A 22969-nucleotide genomic window follows, 5' to 3' on the forward strand; every position below is an offset into this window, starting at 1 on the left:
CTCATCGGATGATTCACCAATGGCGCCCAAGTAGAGCAGCACTGTCTAAAAGTTTGATGCCATCCTTGACCACTGACAACTATAAAATTATCAAAACAACAGGTGATTGCTGCAATAAACTCAATTCCAACCACTGCAGCAAAACCAAAACCAAACTATTATATTTAGGTCACCCGAATAATTAAATTCATCTGCCGTGCTGTGTCTTATGTCTGTTAATTGCTTGAGTTCTATGGTCGATTTGTCTGTTTGCTGGACGAAAAACTGCAGTTTCTGGGGGAAAAACCTTGCTATCTACGCCTGAGACCGACTAACTGAGCCACGTAGTGAAAAAAGCCCATTAAAGTTCCTCGCGTCACCGACGGGATTCGAAACCAGGCCGTTTCCACCCGGTGTGGGGAGGACAGTGACGATACCACTGTGCTACCCACGCAGACCAGCTGCAGCAGTCGGATTTCAAGGAATCCCTCAATACATGTCAGTTTGAGTCCCTACATCTTATAAGTTTTATGGCATATTCAATTCGATGCCAGCCCTTCCCCAGATTCATTAGTGTAGTTGTCGAGACAGCAAGACAGGAATGACTCATCATTAAGAGCATACGTCTTTGGACAGAGGAGAGTTTCTCTATGGACAGCAACCTTCTAAGTATACCAAAATCATGCGCCAGCGCCATAGATACAAATCGAAATAAACACCACTTTGCACAAAAGTGCACAAAATAGTCAAGTATACTTGACTATTTTATCATGAAGGTGCAATACATGTTTCCATTATTCTATCTTGCGTAGAATAATGCTCAAAAATTTATAGGAGTCAACCACGGAGAGAAAGGGATCAAAAAGTTTAACAGTCGAAGGCCTGAAAATGTTAAGGTTGCCCTTAAGCAGAAGAAGCGATAGATCAACGGTATACGTATATGTTTTTAGAAGCGTTGGTACAAAGAAGCCACTCATCTAGAACCAAATCCTGGACGAGTGGACCAAGCACTGAACCTAGTGGGCATACTCGTGAGGCAGACAGAGCGAGGATGTTGCTGAGTAACAGAAATGACTTGGAGAAAACGGTGGAGAGAGAAATGCTGGTTAAGTTGTAGAGTTGTAAGGAGCACTGAGCAACCCTGAAGCTCTCCCACCAAAGGGAGTCAAAGGCTTCAGAGAAATAAATAAAAAAAAGCCATAGCTTATTTAAACATGTAGTTGTTTATTCTGGAAAGAAATTCCAGAGTAACCCCTTAATCCCTTCTAAAAATTGGTTAACAGGATGCAAGCCACTGGCTATCTTGCGTAGAATCCACTTGAATTGAGCCTTCTTAACACAGTCTGGTTGGAAACGTTTTCACCTGTGGTCGTAGCAACGTCAAGAGACAGTTGATGACAGGACATCGTAGGGTTCCATCTTGCTGTTAAAGCCAGATAGCGGTCTGTTCTGGTTGACGTAGCTCTCGAGCGACCTTGGCCAGCTCTTCTTTTAATGGTTCCTGTCTCCTGAAACTGCTTCCATAGTACCGAGACACATTAAGCTAACGTGCCACCTCCGCCTGCGACTGCCGGGCTTGAAGTCGTCCAATTGCCCACCATTTCAACGAATCATCTAAACGACGATGACTTGCCATCTTGAGTACTGGAGATGTGGCTATCCCACCGAGCAAACTAAAAAACGTGAATGAAGTGATGGGGTCGTATCCCGTGTTTTTATAGGCATGAATAATTTGCATAACGTGTGGCTCTGCAAGGTGATAGATTGATTTCTATCGGATACTCCGAATTTGCATGCCTGGATGCCTATTACATCAAATGTTTGCCTTCGGAGACACTGTTCAAAATAAAATATTCATGAATAACATTTTGTTGTGTTAATTTTGTCGAGCAGGATACTTTCTCTCTCTATAAATTACTTATAAAAATATCTACGTATAAGTCTTATATTTCTGCTTACCTTAAGCGGCCTGGTGAAGAACTTGAATTTAAAGTAATGGTCGGAGGTTGGGCTTCTGGAGAACACTGAGCATTGCCCTCTCCAGAATCCGAACGGCGAGATACAGATGTATCGTTTAATTCAAAAGTGGTATAGGGCAGTGGTTTGGATGGCAAATCAGTATCACAAACTTCTTCTCCTGTTTCTTCTTCACCTGGCATACTGCAGTCTTCTTGTGCATGATTATCTGCTTCCAAACACTAAAAGAGGAGAGGAAAATTTTGATTCAAAATTACATGTCATTGAGGCAGATATGTTAAATGAGTATATTCAATATCAATACAAAGATTAGTATTTCTCATGAAGATTAATACACGAATAGGAATATACACTATATTAAAAGTATTGGTATAATTACCATAGATTAATTACATGATCTGTTAGAAGATTATCTGTGTTGGAAGATGTATATACTATCTTCTAAAAAGTACTCTAACACCCTTGTTTTTATAGTTCATTGAACCTTGATTGGTTGGTCGTTATTGGGTTTTAGGTACATCAGCCACTTAGACCGTATTGCGCCGCATATAATGTCTGTAAATCTGTAAATTTGTGTGTTCTATGGTCCACTTGCTGTTTACATGGGCTGTGTTAGAGTAACTAAGAGTAAGAACATGTGCATGTATACTTTCATGTACAGCAATGCTAGGAGTATTACTATATAAAGAAAACAATTTTGATGAATTTGAAGTGAATTTGAAATTAGGTTAAGAAATCCAAGGCGGATATTGTTGGGATATCAGAGACGTGGTGCCACTCAGATATAAGGGATGCAGAATTGGAATTTGGGGGCTACAATGTGTACAGAAAGGATAGAGAGGATAGGAAGGGAGGAGGGATTATGCTGTTAGTTAAGAAACACATAAAATCTAAGGAAGTGCATCCAGCTGACATAGATGGACAGTGCAATGTTGAGTCAGTTTGGTGTGATATAAGTACTGGGAAAGCAAAAATGAGGGTAGAAGTTTGTTATAGACCTAATGACTCTGATGAGTACAATGAACGATTATACAGAGAAAGAGAGTGGGCCAGTAAATCAGAGTGTTTTATAATGGGGGATTTTAACTTCCGAGATATATAAACTGGAACTTGTGAATTGACCACTCGCACTATAGCAAGGCTTTTGTGGATTTATTGGATGACTGTTTTCTACAGCAGCACGTTAGAGATTCAACAAGAGGGAGTAACACTCTTGATCTGATTAAGGAACCACTATGAGGCAGTGATCACAGTGTACTGATTGGGATTTACTTAAAGATGTAACTACTATCAGGAGTAAAGGGAAAGGTTTTTGATTTCGTAAAGGCGACTACAGTGGTCTCAGAGATATTTTTAGGTTCTATACAGTGGGATCAACTGTCATGTTACCAACAGCAATTTCTAAATGGGAAGCATTCAAGGAAGTAATTTTGGAACCTACTAGGCTTTTTGTTCCAACTAAGAAATACTGCTCTAGATTCAGGCCCAAACGGATGTCAGCTGAACTAATGAGACTCGTGGCAGAGAAGAAAAATGCATGGGATGCACATAAATTGACAGGCGACACAGAAGCCGATGGTAGATACAAGCTAATCTGTAATCAAGTCACAAAGGAGGTTAGGCAAGCGAAGGCAGGTTATGAAAAATCTTTGTCAAAGGATGCAAAGAAAAACAGCAAAGACGTCTATACTTATATAAACTCTAAAAGGAAGAGAATGAATCAGATTGGTCCACTTGATATCAATGGTTTGACTGTAGATGATCATTCTAACATAGCTGCCGAACTAAATGAGTATTTTGCATCTACATTCACACATGAGGAGTTATTCAAGAAGGAGAGGACCAGATGTTTATCAAACTCTATCACGGAGTAAAATGATTTTGTAATAACTGAGAGCAAAGTGGAGGAGAAATTGTTGAAGTTAAGCATAAGAAAGGCACCTGGGGTTGATGGGATCTACCCCAGGTTCCTTTATCACCTGATCTACCCACGTATATATGGGTAAATGAGATGATATGGATGTGTGTACTCTGGTTGATTTCCTGTTTTGCTGGACGAAAAACAAAAGTAGTTTATGGAGGAAAGACCTTGATATCCACGTCTAAGACCGACAAAGAGCCGAAAAAGTTCATAAAAGTTCCTCTCGTCATTGGCGGAAATTGGGACCAGGGCATTATCCACTCGGTGTGGGGAGAACGGTGATTATAACCACTGTTCCACTCGCGCAGACACATTGCAGAACTCAAGCGAATTTTAGAGGTTCCTAAATTCAGAGAAAGAGAACATTTTTATTGCATCTTCTTCTTCTTCTTTGTCCTCGCCTTTTTCCCACGTTCATATGGGGTCAGCATTTCCTTCCTTAATTCTCCTCCTCCATTTCTTTCTAACCAGGGCTTCCTCTCTCTCCTCCATCCTCTGCCACCCTGTCCTTCCATCTCAGCTTAGGTCTCCCCCTCTTCCCTATCACCTCCAGCTTTTCACACCTCTTCCCTACATACTCCTCACTTCTTCGTTCCACGTGACCAAGCCACCTCAACCTAGATTCCTGTATTTTTTTACTCAGAGGCCCACCTTAACCGTACCTCTAATGTAGTCATTTCTTAACCTGTCCTTCCTCGTCACACCACACATCCATCTTAGCACCCTCATCTCCGCCACTTCCATCTTCTTCTTCTGGGCCCTTGTAATCGCCCGTGTCTCAGCACCGCACATCAATGCGGGTCTAACCACAGTTTTATAAACTCTTCCCTTCGTTCTACAATTAACTTTCTTATCACACAGCACCCCACTCATCTTTCTCCAGTTCAGCCATCCACATTGCACTCCGTGCTATTTCTGCACTCAATCCTCCATCCCTCTCAATGTTCGATCCCAGATAGTTAAATTTCGAAACAGATGGTAGCTTTTCCTCCTGCAGTTTTATAGAACTCTCAACTTCTCCATTCAGTACCATATATTCTATCTTTGTTCTACTTATCCTCATGCCTCTGTCTTCCAACGCTTTCCTCCATTCCTCCAATTTCTTCTCTGCCTTTCCTTGGGATGATTCGCACAGCACAATATCATCCGCGAACAGCATACTCCACTGTGCTCTACTCGTCACTTCTCTCACCAACACGTCCATTACAAGATCAAACAGATATGGGCTGAGAGCTGATCCCTAGTGCAGTCCAACTTCTACAGAGAACCCCTCAGTCATACCTACACTGCTATTAACCTGAGTCACCGCTCCCTCGTACATATCCTTCACAAGCCTTACGTACTTTTCCGATGTACTCTTCTCTCTCATACATCTCCATACCTCTTGTCTGGGCACTCTATCATATGATTTTTTCCAGGTCTATAAACACCATGTGCAACTCTACTTGCATCTCCCTGTATCTTTCCATCACCTGCCTTAAAGCAAAGACCGCATCTGTTGCTCCTCTTCCTGGCATGAAACCAAACTGTTCCTCCTCTTCCTGGCATGAAACCAAACTGTTCCTCTCCTATTTCCGTCTCCTGCCTTAACCTTCCTTCCACAATTCATTCCCAGATCTTCATCGAATGAGACATTAAATTTATTCCTCTGTAGTTCCCACATTCCTGCACATCACCCTTTCCTTTAAAGATTGCAATAAAAAATTTTATTGCATCTAGATGAATGTAATTAAAGTGTACAGACAGAGTAGGGGGAGGGAGACTGAAGACTGGAGGAAAGACAGAAAAATGGGGACGATAGAGAAGACGACCCCAGGTAGTCAGTGCCCCTCCTCCCCCCACGCCGGGAAACTTGGAGTAAAAGGGGACCGTGCAAGGACGTCGGCCCATATTGCCAATGAGGCATATATGCAGCGTGGAGCTGCTTTATCAGGCTAGTAGTCATTCCAGGGACCGCATCCCGTCCTTGACATCTACATGTCCAATCCTGGGACAACTAGGTTCCGTCCAAGAGGTGTAGTTGTACCAGTCATGTGTCAGACACGGTTGGTTTGGAGCCAAGTTCACATTCCAGACAGTGGAACTGATGAATTTCAGCAGTTGGGATTTGGTAAGGGAACTGAGTTTGAAGTTTGTCCATGAGAGGAATCCCGTCCGGTGAAATAGTATCGAGTCAGGTTGTCGGTGATGTTTAGTCGCCATCCAGTTGAAGTTTGGCTAGGGAAATTCAGGTGGGATTTTGTCCATACGAGGAATCCTGTCAAGTGAATTTCTTTTCGTCAGGTCGAATCATTTGTCAATGATGTTTGGTCCTGCATCTAGTGGGAGTTCTGTTGTATGGAGTGGATCCAATCGGAGTCCACTTAGGTCACTGGGTCTGAAGCCATTGGCCCTGTATTTCCATCCTACCCATCAGCACAGTAATGTGCCTTCGAGTCAGTCAGTTTGCCCTAGGTAACGGTATGGGGTTGTTTAGATTTGTATTTGTTTCAGATTTGAGGTAGCCTAATGAGCATAAATGAGCATAGCATAAATCATCTAGATTCAACAAACTGGGAACAATCACTAATAAGCCACAATCTGGAACGATGCAGTAAGTAGCGCAATGAGCCACTATCTGGAATACGTCATTATGTAGCGCAACGAGCCACTATTCAGGATCAGTTGCTAATGTCGCTTAGGAAGCATAATAACACAAACTTAAGAAGTAAGTAAAGTGTAATCTAATTAACAACTCTATGTAAATGAAGTCATCATAATTTAGCAATTCTGCTGTCTTTCACTGAAGAAGTGGTACAGGAAGTAACATGAAACATCTAAGAATAATTTGCGATTCTATAAGATAAAGGGGGATTACGCTCTCAGGTTGAAGTGCTCATTATTTCACCAATTTCCATTTCTTAATACACACTGTGCTGCCACTTTATTAGGTACACCCGTGCTGTGCACACAAATGGTTTGTCCCACAAGTTGCAAGTCACATGACCACAGTTGTGGATATAAATGTAGCAGAACAACCTTTCTAGTATCAGTTAAGCGTACAAACCGTAGCAAGAATGGGGAAAAGGAGTGATCCAAATGACTTCGAAGGAGGCATGGAAGTAGGTGCAAGACGGCTGGACAAAGCATCTCTGAAACGGCACTCCTCTGGAAGAAAATCGCTTGTTGATAAGAGAGGTCAGAGGAGGATGGCTAGAATTGTGCAAGCAAACAGACGGGTCACAATGTCGCACATCATGTCAGAATACAACCTTGGTGCACATAACAAAATATCGCAACGGACCACCAGTTGCACTTTTTCGCGAATGAGCTACAACAACCGACGGCCACATCGCGTACCTTTGTTATCAATGAAGAACAAGAGAGCACGCCTCCAGTGGGCACAGCAACACCAGCACTGGACTATCGAGGATTGGAAAACAGTTGCTTGGTCTGACGAGTCGAAATTCCTGGTGCATCATGTTGATGGAAGGCTAAGAATTTGGCGAAAATAACTTGAATCAGTTGACCCGTCATGTCTGACGACTACTGTGCAATATGGTCGGGACAGTGTTATGGTGTGGGGAATGTTTTCTTGGCACACGTTGGGTCCATTGATACCCATAGATTCACGTCTGAATGCCACGTCGTACCTAAACATCGTTTCTGACCAACATTGTAAGAGTTATTACAAAAATAATGCGCCGGTGTACAAAGCCCGAATCACTATGGAATGGTTCCAGGCACATGATAATGACTTTTCTTTGCTGCAATGGCCCGCGGATCTCAATCGTATTGAACATCTTTGGGGTGAGCTGGAAAGGGCTATTAGCTGCAGGCCTACACCTCCGTCGAATCTCAAGGAACTGCGTGACACACTCATTCCTGCACGGTACTTCATTCCTGCACAACGTTTTCAGCATCTTGTTCAAGCTGTTTTGAAGGCTAAATGAGGCTCAACACTCTACTAGGTAGGTGTACCTAATAAAGCGGCAGCACAGTGTACCTGCGCACCACGCCGCTAAAAGAAGATTTAAGAGGTATAGTTTTTAGTCACATAAGAATGTTTCTTGGTGGCCCCAATAAGTCTGATAATGGTGTTCGTTAATAAGTTTTTCCTAGTTTATTAATTTAAACATTTTCTGTCTTCCAACCAGAAGACTTTAAGCGCTGCCGATAAAAAACATGCCATCTGCTTCAGGCAAAATGAGAATCGATCTAAGAAAGTGACAGCATGTCTTCATTAAACGCTTTCTTTCAAAACCACTTGGGACGTAAAGAGCAACACAAAATAAAATAATTTGATAACGTACATTTTTCAAATGAATCAAAAATCAAACTATCTACGCTAAACGATTTTTCAACAGTCAGTTAATTTAAATTTTTTCTTGTTCTTTCGAAACGAAAATAAGGACATAAAGAAGTATACATTGGAATTAATGTTGCCATTTTGAAATGGATAATATTAGATTACGGAATGATATATTTAATGAAATTGAGTTTTGACACCTCTGCAACCAGTGAAAAAATTAATGCGTCTCTTTTATCACTTTCAAAACTTCCTCTTGTATAAGATTTGAATTTAAGTCTCGTATTGATTTGCAGAGATATGCTTTCACGAACATTTTAATTGGTTGTTGTAGGGTTTTGGGAGCATCAGCGAATAAAGCCATGTATATTGTCCGTAAATTGCGTGTGTTCTGTGTTCAGTTTTGTTTGCTGGATGAAAAACCCGAGTTTCCTGGGAAGAAAATGCTACCAGCGTCTGAGACCGACTAACCCAGCCACGTTATGTAAAAGGTCCATAAAAATTCCTCACGTCACTGGATGCAAAATGCAAAACTCAAGTCTTTTCCACTCTATGTGGGAAGGCGATCTTACCAACTGTGTGGCCCACGAGGACAACATTGTAAGAGTTATTACAAAAATAACCATATACTCTACACTGCCCTACCATTAATATTAGGCAACTCCATGTGGCAAATATTTAATTATTTAAAGAAAAACAAATGTGTGCCGACAACTTTAGTCTTTATGACAGCCTCTAGTCTCCCGTGGAACAATTGCTACCAGTTTTTTGTAAATGCCCTAATTTTCTGCCAATTGGCTTTAAAAGCAGCCACAAGTTCAGCCGTTTTTTGGGCAGTCTTCTCACATGCGCCCGACGATCTAGGTCTCTACCGAAGGTCAGGAGCACCAGGCTGGGCAGTCGAACTTATCTACGCTCATATCCTCAAACAGGTTCGTAACAACACGAGCAGTATGATGTGCAATGCTGTTCTGCTGGTACATCACGATGCCTCAGCCAAACGTCGCTGTCGGTACGATATCATCTCCAGGGAAAACGTTCACCGGATATCACACCAACCCCAGTACTACAGTCAGACTATCTACCGTCCCTCGTCGATCAAAAGCTCAGAATTCCATTGGTATACGGTCAGCGAACAGGCCTTAAACCAAGTTGCACGGCTGACATGTATCCCAATCATCTCATTGAAGGCGTATGTATGAATGATGCGAACGTCGACCTGCGTTCTGAGTGGACAATTCTTTACGGGGTTCTCCTAGCAGAGTTCGGATTCGGAGGTTTCCAAGTCGTTTCGTGACGATTCCAGCATCAGTTCGCTTCCATTTGCGGATCACATCGCAAATCTTCGACCCAGGGATCTTTAATGCAGTTGAAATGTCACGTACAAGTCCACAGCTTATGTGACACCCTGTTATTATTCCCGGATGGAAGTCTGTTAACGCCATCTTGCATTTACAATCGTACTATAGTCCCGTCGAAGGCCTACAAGTATATTTATAGTTGTGTCTGACCCGTGTTGTTGGGTAGGACGTGACCAACTAACAACGGAGGGAGGATGTCCAGATATTAATGGTAGGGCAGTGTATATTAGAAGTAACAAAAACGCTATTTAAGGAGAGCACTGCATAAACAGTTTTAACGATTTTGTTTTTGCCTTAAACTAAGCTGGAACATCTTAGAATTGGAACTTACTCTGCAGATAGGGAAGTTAATAAGGCTATCAATAAATAAATACTATAATTGTTGTTGTTGTTGTGGGGTTTTAGGAGCATCAACGGTTAAGGCTACATTGCTCCGTGTAGACTGGCTGTAAATTGCGTGCGTTCTGTGGGCTATTTTCTGTTTCCTGGATGAAAAATCCGAGTTTCCAGGCGAAAAAAACCATGCTACCATCTCCTGAGACCGACTAACTCAGCCCATAAAAATTCCTATATAAATCAACTTCAGAAGCTTAACACCCCTAAAGATATCAAACGAGTCCATAGTTCTTGTATGAATTTGTTAATGTCACGAATACATTCAAACATATTGGATACTGAGGTAAGAAGTGAAGTTTAAATCTACTGTAGTTTCAAAGCATGAATCTACAGTCCACCCACACCAGGTGGAAAAGACCTGAGTTCGAGACCCGTCAATGACAGGAGAAATTTTTATGGAACTTTTTCACAAGGTGGCTGAGTTAGTCGGTCTCAGGTGAGGGCAGCATGGTTTTTTCGCCGGAACTTCGGGTTTTTCGTCAAGCAAACAGCAAATCGATCAAAGAACACGCAATTTACAGACTGCATATAAGGAGCAATACGGCCTTAGTCGCTAATGCTGCTAAAACCCAACACAATCATTATAGACATCTGTTTTTAGACACCTGTTATTATAGACACCTGTTTGTTTTCTTTGAAATTACAAACCTGTTGGTCAGTTCGACAAGGGAACTTCGGGAATGGCAAATACTGTGTTTACGGGAAAATGCACTCAGATGGCGTATGGTCATTGATCAGTTAAGAACAAATAAATAATAAATAAAAATAAGTTAATTAATTAATTAACCGTTTCAAAAATAAACGCTTTAATTAATTAATAATAAGCTCAGCAGACATCTGCAGCCATCTTAATGTGCAAATAATGACACCACGTAGTATAGGTTCCTTAACGATATAAGCGTAGCGATGTCCCAGTACATGTTGGATTTCAAGATTTCAAAGCCTGAGTCACTGGGAGATAGATCTCAAGGTTATTGCTTGTTTTGGCTGTTAATAATAGCAAGAAGGCAACTAAATCCATGAAGCTTCGGTAAAATTTCTTGAATCTTTATCTTGTAAACTCCTCTGACCTTATGTTGATGAGTTAATGGACAGAGAGACGATATTTGTTCTGCGTATTTTAATCCAACCAAATACACAAACCTATCAGAGAATGTAAGTAATTTGCAGATGATACATTAAAGCACATTGGCCTTTACTACCTCAGCGCAAATTTAAGGGTTGGATTACGTTGCTCACATTAAGCGCCAAAGCAGTTAAGGCCACGAGGAGTCAGAATGTATACTGTCTGTGTTATAGTAACCCTTATTCGGGACTGAAATACAAACATTATTCTTGTCAACACCGACCAGACAGGAAATATGACTAAGTCACATGTCCTGTCTGGTCGCTGTTGACAAAAATACTTGTATCGTGTTCGCTAATTACACAAACTCAATGGACAATCTAATTTTTCGTCTTTGCAGAATGAAAAATCAGACTGTCCGGGCAATTTTTGACTAACCAGATACCGTATAATGAATAAAGCGCAAACGTTAGCTAACTATTCCATTATATAATAAATAATTTAAGTAGTAATTTTAGAATCGGATGCATACAAAAAAGCTATGCGCCCTCGTCCGAGACCGACTAATTGGGTCACAGTGCATAATATGACTAAGCTATACAGGGTAGGGCAAAAGTAACTACCATTTTCAAAATAAAATGACTATTGTGCGAATTGGAAAAGACTACTGCGCAAATTGTTATTACAATTTAATAATATATATCGATGCATTAATTACATCCCTCAATGTTTGAAAATGATGTAAATGGCCACCACCATTGCGAATACAGTCCACTCGTATTCTCACATTAGCCATTACTCTACGTAACGTTTCTGGTGGTATTCTTTCAATTTCGCCTTAATGTTTTGTTTCGATTGCTTATTTCAACTAAATGGTTTGCATAACCTCTGGATTTTAAGAAACCCCATAAAAAGAAATGGCAAACAGATAAGCTGATGATCGTGATGGCCAATTTACAGCGTGTTACCAAAACGAGACAATATGATTTGCAAACAGTTCCGTTAAAGTCCCCATGGAGAGTCTTTCGGTATATGCCGAATACCATCCTGCTGAAACCAGACGTTTCATTAATTGACTTCTTTTTGGCGAAGGTCTTCTCTTACAAATTTCTTGCAGTGTGTTTAACATAGACTGAAGTTAGAGTGGCAGATGAACCATTTGCATTTTCACAAAAGTATGGAGGGATGATGCCGAAAGCATGGACTCTCAAAGCAAACGGTAACTTTTTGTCTGTGAAGTGGTTGTCCATGAATGTAACATGAATTGTTGGGATGCTCATCACTCGTTCACCTTCGGTAGAAATTCAAATTTGCATCCAAATCACAAACAGGTAATTGTTGAATCATTTGAAATTCTTATGGATGGAATTTTAAATCACTACGCAATATACGGTGTACACTTCTTTTCAATGCGTTCAATTCTCTTGATTGACGATTAACAATTGTTTGAAGACTGGAGTATAACGTTACTCTGATTCCTTCAATGTTTTCTGGAGCACGCGCCGTACGCATCCTACCGGGAGATTTCACATCTGTTACAGATGCTGTTGTTCTAAATTTATAAATTCATGGTCTTTCAACTTGGAACACTACCATTTCTTCCAATTTCGCATTGGCGTCTCCATTGCAACCGCTACGAAATGGAGCCACTTTAAAATAGGTAATTATTTATGTTCGACCATGTAAAAGTGTTCGAAAAAGAGATCATATTGTCTGAGCGTGACTCGAGCCCAGGCCTACCGAGAAGGCTCAGAAAACTGGTATTTTGTGGATATTTAGTTATATTTTCTTATCGATGGAAGTGAAGGAGAAAAGCATGACAATTATTAATATCACCATTTTTTCCTTATACAAATCATTCAGGAAAATGTACGTTAGACAAATATCGTCATAGGAACATAAAAACATGTTTCGTCAGACATCTAAGAAAGCATTTGTTATAAACAGCTATTTATGAATAAAATATACTTGAGAAAGTCACCAAAGTCCTCGATTTTGAATCGAGGCGCTGGAAACCGGTGGAACATTTCAAATGGAACTTGATTCGTCAGGGAAGAAAATGGGATCACGTAAATGTAAACATCAACCTTTCTCGCCGGTTTGAGCTCTAACTTTCCTTTCATTCTAGTGATTCCTGCAGATTTTTTATATCCCCATCTTTAAAAGTTAAGTAAAAGCAGTCTGCAATTTCGATAACGCTGAAAAATCCTTCTGGAAATTTCCTTTCTTTCCCATTACAAGTCTTTAGCCGTGCTAATCATTACATATCTTCGTGGATATCAGTTGATAGAATCGCCGTCCACCAACACCAGGTGGAAAAGACCTGAGTTCGAGACCCTTAAATGATAGGAGAAATTTTTATGGAACTTTTTCACAAGGTGGCTGAGTTAGTCGGTCTCCGGTGAGGGTAGCATGGTTTTTTCGCCAGAACTTCGGGTTTTTCGTCAAGCAAACAGCAAATCGATCAAAGAACACGCAATTTACAGACTGCATATAAGGAGCAATATGGCCTTAGTCGCTAATGCTGCTAAAACCCAACACAATCATTACATGCACGTATTCTCGGTCAGAGTTTAATTACACTCACACGTCCAAAAGAGATTCTGTTGATGTTGTAGTTGACTTTTAGGAGCATTAGCGACTAAGGCCACATTGCTCCTTATAGGCTCTCTGAAAATTGCGTGTTCTGTGATCGGTTTTCAGTTTGCTGGACGAAAAACCCGAATTTCTGGAAGAAAAAATCATGCTCCTCTCGCCTGAGACCGACTAACTCAGCCACGTTATGAAAAAGACCCATAAAAATTCCTCCCGTCATCGACGGGATTCGAACTCAAGTCTTTTCCACTCGGTGTGGGGAGGACAGCGTTCGTACCAACTGTCCTACCCACGAGGGTTCCTATGCATCTTATATCGCAATTAAAGATTATATTCTATAATTATTACTATTTGCTAATGCGCATGAAATGTAACACAGGTTCATTAACCAACTTGTTTTTTAATACCAACAACTGCATAATCAAAATTATCCCTAACTTCAGCAAGCTGAAAGTCAAATACAATGAATTTTACAAAGGTTTCCATTCTCCATTGAATAATAACGTGTACTGCATTATTGAGGTGCCTGCACATGATGCTGGTAGCACGCAGGCGAAGACGTTAAAATCTTGATAGACTTGCCTCAAAGTGCAGAGGGATTAAACAAACCCCATGCCTAGACATTCCAGACAAATTTGTTATGGTACACATCAGAAAAGCTTAGCTAGACGTCTACCGAAGAAAACTGAGTAATTGGGACCACAGAACAAAGAAAATGACGCAGAACTTTTGAGTCGTGTGTTAATAGACTTAGCGCTGTGAATTAAGAGAACCTGATCCACAGTTATGAGGTATTAATTTGTATTTCAGCTGATTAAAAAAAAAAAATGAAAAGTCAGGTAAAGATTTTCGATGGAAGAATCCTATTCCAGTCACACGACTTGTGCTGTTGATAAACTGCAATTTAAAAATATCATCCTTCAAGAAAGTGCTATAAAACTGATCCGCCCATAAATCCTGAAGGAGAAGCAACACCAGATCTCCCCGGACGATGCTGTCATCACCGATCGGGCACATAAGTTTTGGGACCGTAAGTGGCTCGAGAGTTTGCGGATTTGTTCTACAATTAACATAAATAGGGATAGAGGTACGCGGATTCATCCCATCTTTGAGACCGTTATCCTCAGAAGAGATGAACGTTTCCGTGTGGCTTCCACTCGGGACGCTTCCAGTTCCACAACGCGAGAGAACGAGGCACACGAGAATGGAAACACGTGAGGAGTACCGTTAGCCTGCTGATATTTAAAGTTGTACTGCATAGCAAGTGTTACCGCTGAAGAAGAAGGCTGAGCCTTTGAAAGCTACGGTTTTTATCGTTTTAATCTGTGCATTTATGCATTTTATTGATTGTAATGTAGCAGATTTTAATATTTTACATGTAGAGTTTATTGTAAAGTTAAATTTATTGTAGATGCGGGTTGTTTTGACTTATTATAAATACAGTTATCAAAAGTTTAGTTTCCCTGGTGTTTATTTCAAGGTTGGTGCAAAACTCTAAGCATAGTATGGATATACCCAACCCCAGAGGCCTGTTTGAACAATCCTGAAGGATTTCATGGATGTTTAAAGCAATCGACAGAAAAGTTTGGTGGTAATGGCTCAGACAACAATAATGGATCAAGGTGCCAGATTCACATATTGCCAAGATAATCTGTGAAATTTCGATATCAAAAGTAATACAAATAAAGACGAATGATGGTATGTTTAATCCGAGAACAAAAGTGGTTTCTTGCATTACTTTCGAAAGAACAAAAACACAACACACCAAAAACGTGGTAATATATGACTATCCTGGAGTATAAATAAAATCTATAAACAGAATTTTTCTGACCGATTATAAAGTGGCAAAAAAAAAGGGTATTTTTAATACGCAGATAATCATTTCTATAATAGGCTCTATATAAATTTTTATAGAGAATGCAAGTGAACGAAACGACTTTTGTCTTTTCGTTCGCTTTCTTTCTTTCGCAAGCGCTTTAAAACGTCTTGAATTTCTCGACCTTGCTAACGACTGATATTTCTACTTCATGCTGCATCTCTTAGTCTCTGACGAAGGGCCTGAACCCTCGCGGTAGTACAGTTGCTATAATCGTAAATAGGGGTCCAAGAACCGATCCTTGAGGGACCCACTTCTGACGATACATCAATCTGAAAAATATGCATTAATCACAACCCTCTTCCTTTTGCCCTGCGATCCATCTTAGAATCTTTCCAGTAATTCAAACATGTTCCAATTTATACAGTAACATCTCATGAGGGACCGAGTCAAATACCATACTAAAATCTAAATAAATAATGTCGAAATAGTTCTCTATAACTTGCAGATGATGTAAAGATTGGGAGAGTCGTTAATGATCAGTGCCAAACAGCGTTTCTTCAGGATGGCTTGGATTTCAAAGCATGGTCAGAAAAGTGGCAGCTATGTTTTAATGCAGCAAAATGCACTTGGGGAAAAGCAATCCCAAAATAACCCCAAGGTGCAAGAATTATACACATGAAGAACAACAGAAGAAGAAAGGGTTGTTGTTGTAACTGTAGGATTTTAGGAGCATCAGCGATTAAGGCCTTATTTCTTCGTGTGTACTGTGGTCGATTTCATGTTTGCTGGAAGAAAAACCGGAGTTTTCTTGATATAAAAAAACCATGCTACCCTCGCCTGAGACCGACTAACTCAGCCACTTGTGAAAAAAGGTCCACAAAAATCCCCATGTCCTCGACGGGCTCGAACTCAGGTCTTTTCCACCCGGTGTGGAGAGAACGGTGATAATACCGACCGTGCTACCCACGAGGACGCCGATCTATCACACATGTTAGAGAGCAAAAGATAGTGAAGTGGGAAGGAGGTTTTATGTTTAGGGAGCATCAGCCAGACTTAGCCATATTGTGCAGTACGTATATTGTGTGTAAAATGATTGGGTTCTGTAGTCGATTTGTCTGTTTTCTGGACGAAAAACCCGAGTTTCCGGTGAAAAGCCATGCTGCCCTTGCTTGAGACCGACCAACTCAGCTTGTCAAGAAGGTGCATAAAAATTTCGATGGGATTCGAACTCAGGTCTTTTCCACCCGATGTGGGGAGGACGGCGATTCTACCACTGTGCTTCCCACGAGGGCAGAAAGAAAGGGATCTGAGGGTTATGATACAGGCAGATATGAAGTTTTTGAACAGTGTAAACAAGCGACCAGGAAAGCCCATGGTCTCTCTCTCTCTCTCTCTCTCTCTCTCTCTCTCTCTCCTACTGATGATTTATCGAACAATATCCTGTAGTGATGGGAGGTCATATATATACGGATATGATATTTTTTTTTACGGTATTATACGGATATGATTTTTTTTTTTTTTTTTTTTTTTTTTTTTTGGTAGTTGTTGGCGCATCGGCTTCTGTGGCCATAATGCACCTCCCAAGGTTTTTGCAGTACTTTGATCCAAGCCCGAGGCGGGATTCGAACCCGCGACCTTTGGGTTGCTAGGCAGGCACTTTACCCACCCGGCTAGCCCGGTCGGCTACGGATATGAGCATCACACTTTAGTGCCATCAAGATAATAATAATTGTACTGCAATCATGGATAATAGTGCAGGCACTTCCATGAATGACATCCAACTCCTTGGCCATCCCATAAAAGGCGAATTTCTGCTAATGAAATTGGAGAAAGGTGCAAAAATTATATCTGCTGTTGTGCACCACCTCGCTTGTCCTAATATTCAATAAAAGGTTAGAACCAATCCATCAATGTAGAAATATGGCGGTGCGTAATTTAAATTGTTTATACAGTTTAAAAACACAGATCATCAAGTTCTCCATCTTGATGATCTGTAGATCAATAATATGGAGGACAGCAGGTACTCTTAAGCACATTATCTAGTTAATCTGAGCATTAAGTCGATAATGCCCTGTGACTCTGCACAAGATTATGCTGAGAGAGAGAGAGAAGTTTTCTTGCGTATTTGAAGCGACTGATCACATGGCGAGATGTGGCAGGCCAAAGGCTGTTCGATAATGTTTACAGGTAGAAAAACCGACGCACCACGGGGAACCATGATGCCGTGGAGTATTCTAACCGATCGATATCCACTGATTGCGAGCTATACATGTTCCCAGTTCGGGAAAAAAAAGTTTTCAAAGTTGATGCTTGATGTCTCTTAATCTTGACAACATAATTGAGAAACATGATTTGTTTACGAAAGTGTAATGAACTTTCGTTGGCTTCAGCGTACGAACTGTAAATGGGAGAGGTGCGACATATAACTAGTACAGTGACTACACTAGAAAGCCAAAGCCAAGCAAGAGTGCACTGATATTGGTAAAAACAATAAGGGAAACACAGGGTATGAGTATTAAGTTGAGTACTTTGAAAGAGATCTATCGGAACAGTGGTGAGCTTTATCATTTCCCAAATCCATGATGTGGCTGCATTTATACTGCAGTCACAGCATGGATTTGTTAAGAGACACTTTCGTCTGACCAATTTGATTGGATAATATGACATAAAAGCTAGGTGCCAAATTAATTTTGACATCATATACTTAGATTTCAGAAAAGCATTTGATACTGTTGGAAAAAAAATTGAAGCAGTGTGACATTAACGGCAAGTGACTGCTCTGCACATACGGATGATTGAGTGGGAGAAGACAGAGGATTGTTATCAATGGTCATTGCTCTTCTTGTAGAATTTTTATCAGTGATATCCCCCCCCCTTCACTGCTGGGCTCGTTGTTTTCAATATATATTAATGATATTCATGTCTAAGTTTGCAGATGATACGAAGGTTGGCAGGAAGATTAATAACAGTAATCAGGTTATGCTACTGTAACAAGATCTAGTTAAGTTAGGCAGATGGGCTGAGAAGTGGCAATTGAAGTTTAACATTGACAAATGTAAGTTACTGCACATGAGTAGCACTAATCTCAGATTAACAAATCAACTGTGTAGTACCAAACTCAGGGTAGTGGAGAATGATAAAGATTTGGAGGTAATAATGCAGTCATATATGTAGTTCTCTGAACAGTGCAGACAGGCATGGGGCTTTGTCAATAATATACAGGAATTTTGTAACTTGGGATACAGAGATGATTATCCCGTTGTAAAAGGTAATGGTTAATCCACATCTTGAGTACTGCATACATGTATGGAATCTTCATTTGTGGAAGGATGTGAATCGGTTGGAACAGGTGCGCAGAAGAGCAATATGATTAGTGAGGGGAACAAAAGAGTGCTCTTCCCAGGAAAGGCGTCTATTCTACAAATTGCAAATAGACACCTGCGAGGAGATCAGATTCAGGTTTTTGGCTATGAATGGATTGAGAAAGCTCAATGCCGACGGAATCCTTCTGTTGGCATTGAGCTTTAGTCCCTCTACCGTGGTAGAGGGACTAAAAAGCGAAGGTCAGTTAACGTCCCATCATATCTCAAATGCATTCGATAGGCTACAGATCTGTTAACGTATATGCCATTACATATTTTTCTGATTACTCCTAGGAGCACTATGATGCACTTTTCACAAGAACTGATAGAGTGATTGCATGACAATGAGCAGATTCCACAAAATATGTCCAAAAAGTTTCAATATACTTAACTAAGTAAATTTTCTTTTTATACTCCGGGACTACCCAGATGGTCAGAGGAATTCATAAGATACAGAGAAAACGAGAAACAGCACCGTGACTGCTAAATACGGTGCTGTTTCTTATATTCTCTGTATCTTATGAACGCCTCTGACCATGTGAGTAGTCATGGAGTATATATATAAACAAACAAAAAAAAAAAAAAAAAAACTATTATATTAGGCCACCAGAATAATTAAATTCATATGCCGTGCTGTGTGTCTAAGTCTGTTAATTGCGTGAGTTTTATGGTCGATTTGTCTGTTTTGCTGGACGAAAAACCTTGCTTATCTACGCCTGAGACCGACTAACTCAGCCACGGAGTGAAAAAAGCCCATTAAAATTCCTCGCGTCATCGACGGGATTCGAACTCGAGCCTTTTCCACCCGGTGTGGGGAGGACTGTGACGATACCACTGTGCTACCGCGCAGACACTGTCCCTGAGTATAAACAGAAAATTATTAATTTACAAACTTACATGCAAATTCTTGCACTTTCATTGCTGCCAAGGAGCACTTTTCAAGTGGCATCTTCGCGCCAACTTGTTTTAGTCGGTAAGCAAATAATAAAAGTAATTTAGATGTAATTCAGTGAAGTTTGTAGTCGGTCAGCAGAAATCGCAAGCCCAGTGTCCTTTTATTTTGATTGTCAGGTTATGTGGAAACAACACCGCAAACGATTTTCATTTCCCGAGATCTTCCGTCAAACTTGGATGACAATTGTTTTTGCTTATAATAGTAAGAGGATTGCGCGTGTGGAAACATCGAAGTCGGAGGGAGAAACTTCTGACAGGTATAAGGGACATTTACAGGGATTGTATAAGAATTACCAACAAGGTCGTATTACCGAAGACGATAAAAGATGCTCGAAAATATGGTCACATGACGATGCATGATCCCCTCCATATGCTAAACAGGGCTGACGATGGAGAACCATGCTAGATACAAGAGTGTCCATAAGATTCTGTGGCAACAAATGCTATTCTTCCACCAGCACAGACCTTGGCTCAGCAGGTGATCGAGGATTGGCTGCGGAGCGCAATGTGATGCCCAACTGCGTCCCACACATGTTCAATCGAATTTAAGTCTCGTGATCGTGCTGGCCACCGTATTTGTAAGATATCTTCAGTTTCAAGATATTCCTCCACCACTTGTGCATGAAAAGAAAATCTGGGCAACCGCAACCCTAAAAAGTAGCACATAGGGTTCGAGGATCTGTTCTCGGTACCTCTGCGCCGTTGTTTCTTTGTTGTTGGAGGGATGGTACTGCATTCGTCGATGTCTCCAGTTGAAATAACATCTAGAATCTGTTTGCAGGCTAAAACGGGACTCAACAGGGAACATGTGACTTGGAGCCCTGTTTATGGCACCAGTTTCGGCGAGCTCTGCGGTTGTTTGGGATTAATGGGATACAACCCACTGGCTTCCCTACATAGAGTCCACTTGAATTAAGCCTTAACACAGTCTGGCCGTGTTTCATCTGTGGCCGCAGCAATGTCAAGAGACAGTTGATGGGTTACTTGTTGCCTGTTAGAGCTATACAGCGGTCTGTTTTGGTTAACGTAGCCCTCGGGCGACCTTGGCCAGCTCTTCTTGTAATGGTTCCTGTTTCCTGAAACTGCGGCCAATGGTACGCCATCTCAAAGAATCATCTAAACGACGGCGACTTGTCATCCTGAGTACTGGATATGTGGCTATCCCACTGAACAAGTCAAAAATCGGGAATGAACTGATGGTCGCAACCAGTGTTTTTATAGGCATGAATAATTTGTATAATGTGCAGCTCTGTAAGGTGGCAGATCGATTTGTATTGGATACTCGGAATTTGCATACTAAGATGTCTATTATTTCAAATATTCGCTTGGGCAACACAATTTAAAACAAATTATTGATGAAAAAATTTTGTTGACATTCTACTGCCGACCAATCGCTGTCCTCCCAACATTGGACGGAAAAGACTTGATTTTGAATCTCGCCAATAACGAGGACTTCAATGGATCATTCTCACAACGTGGCTGAATTAGTTGGTCTCAGGCGGAGGTAGCATGGTTTTTTTTGCCGAAAACTTGGGTTTTTCCTCCAGCGAATCGCCAAAGAACACGCAATATGCAACGCAGTGTTACCTAAGTTTCTGATGCGTCTAAAACCCTACAACACCCAACCACCAAGAGGAAAATGTTTCACTTAATCTTAACATCCTTACCCCTAGTAACATTGACAAAGACTATCCCGAGAACGATTTGTATGTACTGTGAGATGAAACGGTTTTAGCTTTTATGGAAAATAAGAAGGTAAGTGTTTCTGTGCCTTAAGCTCATACACGTGAACCCCTGGCGTTCGTTACCATGATGAGATATTGTGTTTTATATAATTCTGTACTTCACAATACAGATTTATTTAAACAGAACTTTGACGTTTTCTTTTAGGTCTGGTAAACAAGTTTTTTTTCTCTAGAATCCTTTCACGGACAAAATCTACTTTTCTGACTGACGGTTTTTTTTCGAAAGCTTGTAAAGCACTTAAAGTAACCTTCGGTTTCATTTCCTTAGGTCTTAAATTTTAATGACTTTTGAAGAAAAGATTTTACTTCATAACATTACTAGCAAGTCGCTGCTAGATATTTCAATAAGCGGAAAAAAATAGCATCTGCAATGTAGAAATGCCATACAAAAAAAAAAACAGAGGCAATTTTAAACATTATTACCGGATTAGATCTTTGAGATGGCATTCGGTCATCAGTTTTTAATAAATGCAAAGAGAAAGGACTAGATATTAAAAATGAAAGAGGAATCTGGAGATGTTCTCGACATCGTTTCAAAATACGACCGGCCTCTGAGCTAAAGTACTTGTTTTACAAGAGGCTATCTGGCGAGCGAGATCTAAATAAAAAACCCAAACATCCAGTGTCTCAGTGTGGAAGATAAAGATGCTAGAAAGCGTTTTCCTTTTTTTTTTTTTTTTTTTTTTTTTGTAAATCATATAAGATCATGTTAGCCTTACTATGTCAATGGTCCTCATGTTTCACAATATCAAGTACCAAAGGTAACGTTCCGCGCACATCAATGTAAAACAGATAGCGGTTGATACTACACATGTCAATTTAAAATAAATTTCAATGTCAAATTTCTTCGCTATGTAACAAATTGTAATAATTAAAAGTAGTTGGGAAACAACTCTCAAAAACACTCGAAGGTTAAAATCACAAAGAATAACAATGGGACTGTATTTTAAGAAAATTACATGTTCTACAAACTACAAAGCTTCGATTACAGGCAAGCCGAATCTTAGGAGCTATTAAAATTTTTTTTAATTTTATGAATCTTTTTCACAACGTGGCTGAGTTAGTCGGTCTCAGGCGAGAGTAGCATGGTTTTTTCTCCCGGGTTTTTCGTACACCACGAACAGAAAATCGACCATGAACACGCAATTTACAGACAATATACACAAAGCAATATGGCCTTAGTCGCTGATGCTCCTAAAACTCTACTATAATGACAATTCGAAGCGTGATGCCTCTCTTTTCAAGAAAAGAAACCCTTCCTTCATGGTAGTATAGTGGTTTCGCCACTCGTTATTCGTTTGAAGAGGTCTGGTTCCAGTCCCGTAAATGACTGGAGGAACTTCTAAAGGTCTCTTCAATCGGGGTTGTTGTTTGCCGATGTCAGGCAAGGGGAGTTGGGTTTTCCTCGTGTTATTCTAACTTTTTTAGCCAGCACAACATGCAAATCGGCGAGTGAATATACATGTGCACATATAATGCACAACGGAGCAATAGTCTAAGTTAATG

At 40.5% G+C, this 22969-nt stretch overlaps 1 protein-coding gene across 1 annotated transcript in view; it reads right to left on the reverse strand.

Moving 5' to 3' along the window:
- LOC150082532 (uncharacterized) overlaps positions 1–22969 on the reverse strand; it is a 510090-nt gene that overhangs the window by 57095 nt on the left and 430026 nt on the right. Inside the window, exon 7 of the mRNA XM_090377831.1 lies at positions 1939–2177. Coding sequence (XP_090233957.1) covers positions 1939–2177 — 239 coding nt within the window. The remainder of the gene's footprint in view (positions 1–1938; positions 2178–22969) is intronic.

Source organism: Mastigoproctus giganteus, chromosome 7, assembly GCF_048544385.1.
Source record: "Mastigoproctus giganteus isolate SK-2022 chromosome 7, ASM4854438v1, whole genome shotgun sequence".
Classification (NCBI taxonomy): Eukaryota; Metazoa; Arthropoda; class Arachnida; order Uropygi; family Thelyphonidae; genus Mastigoproctus; species Mastigoproctus giganteus.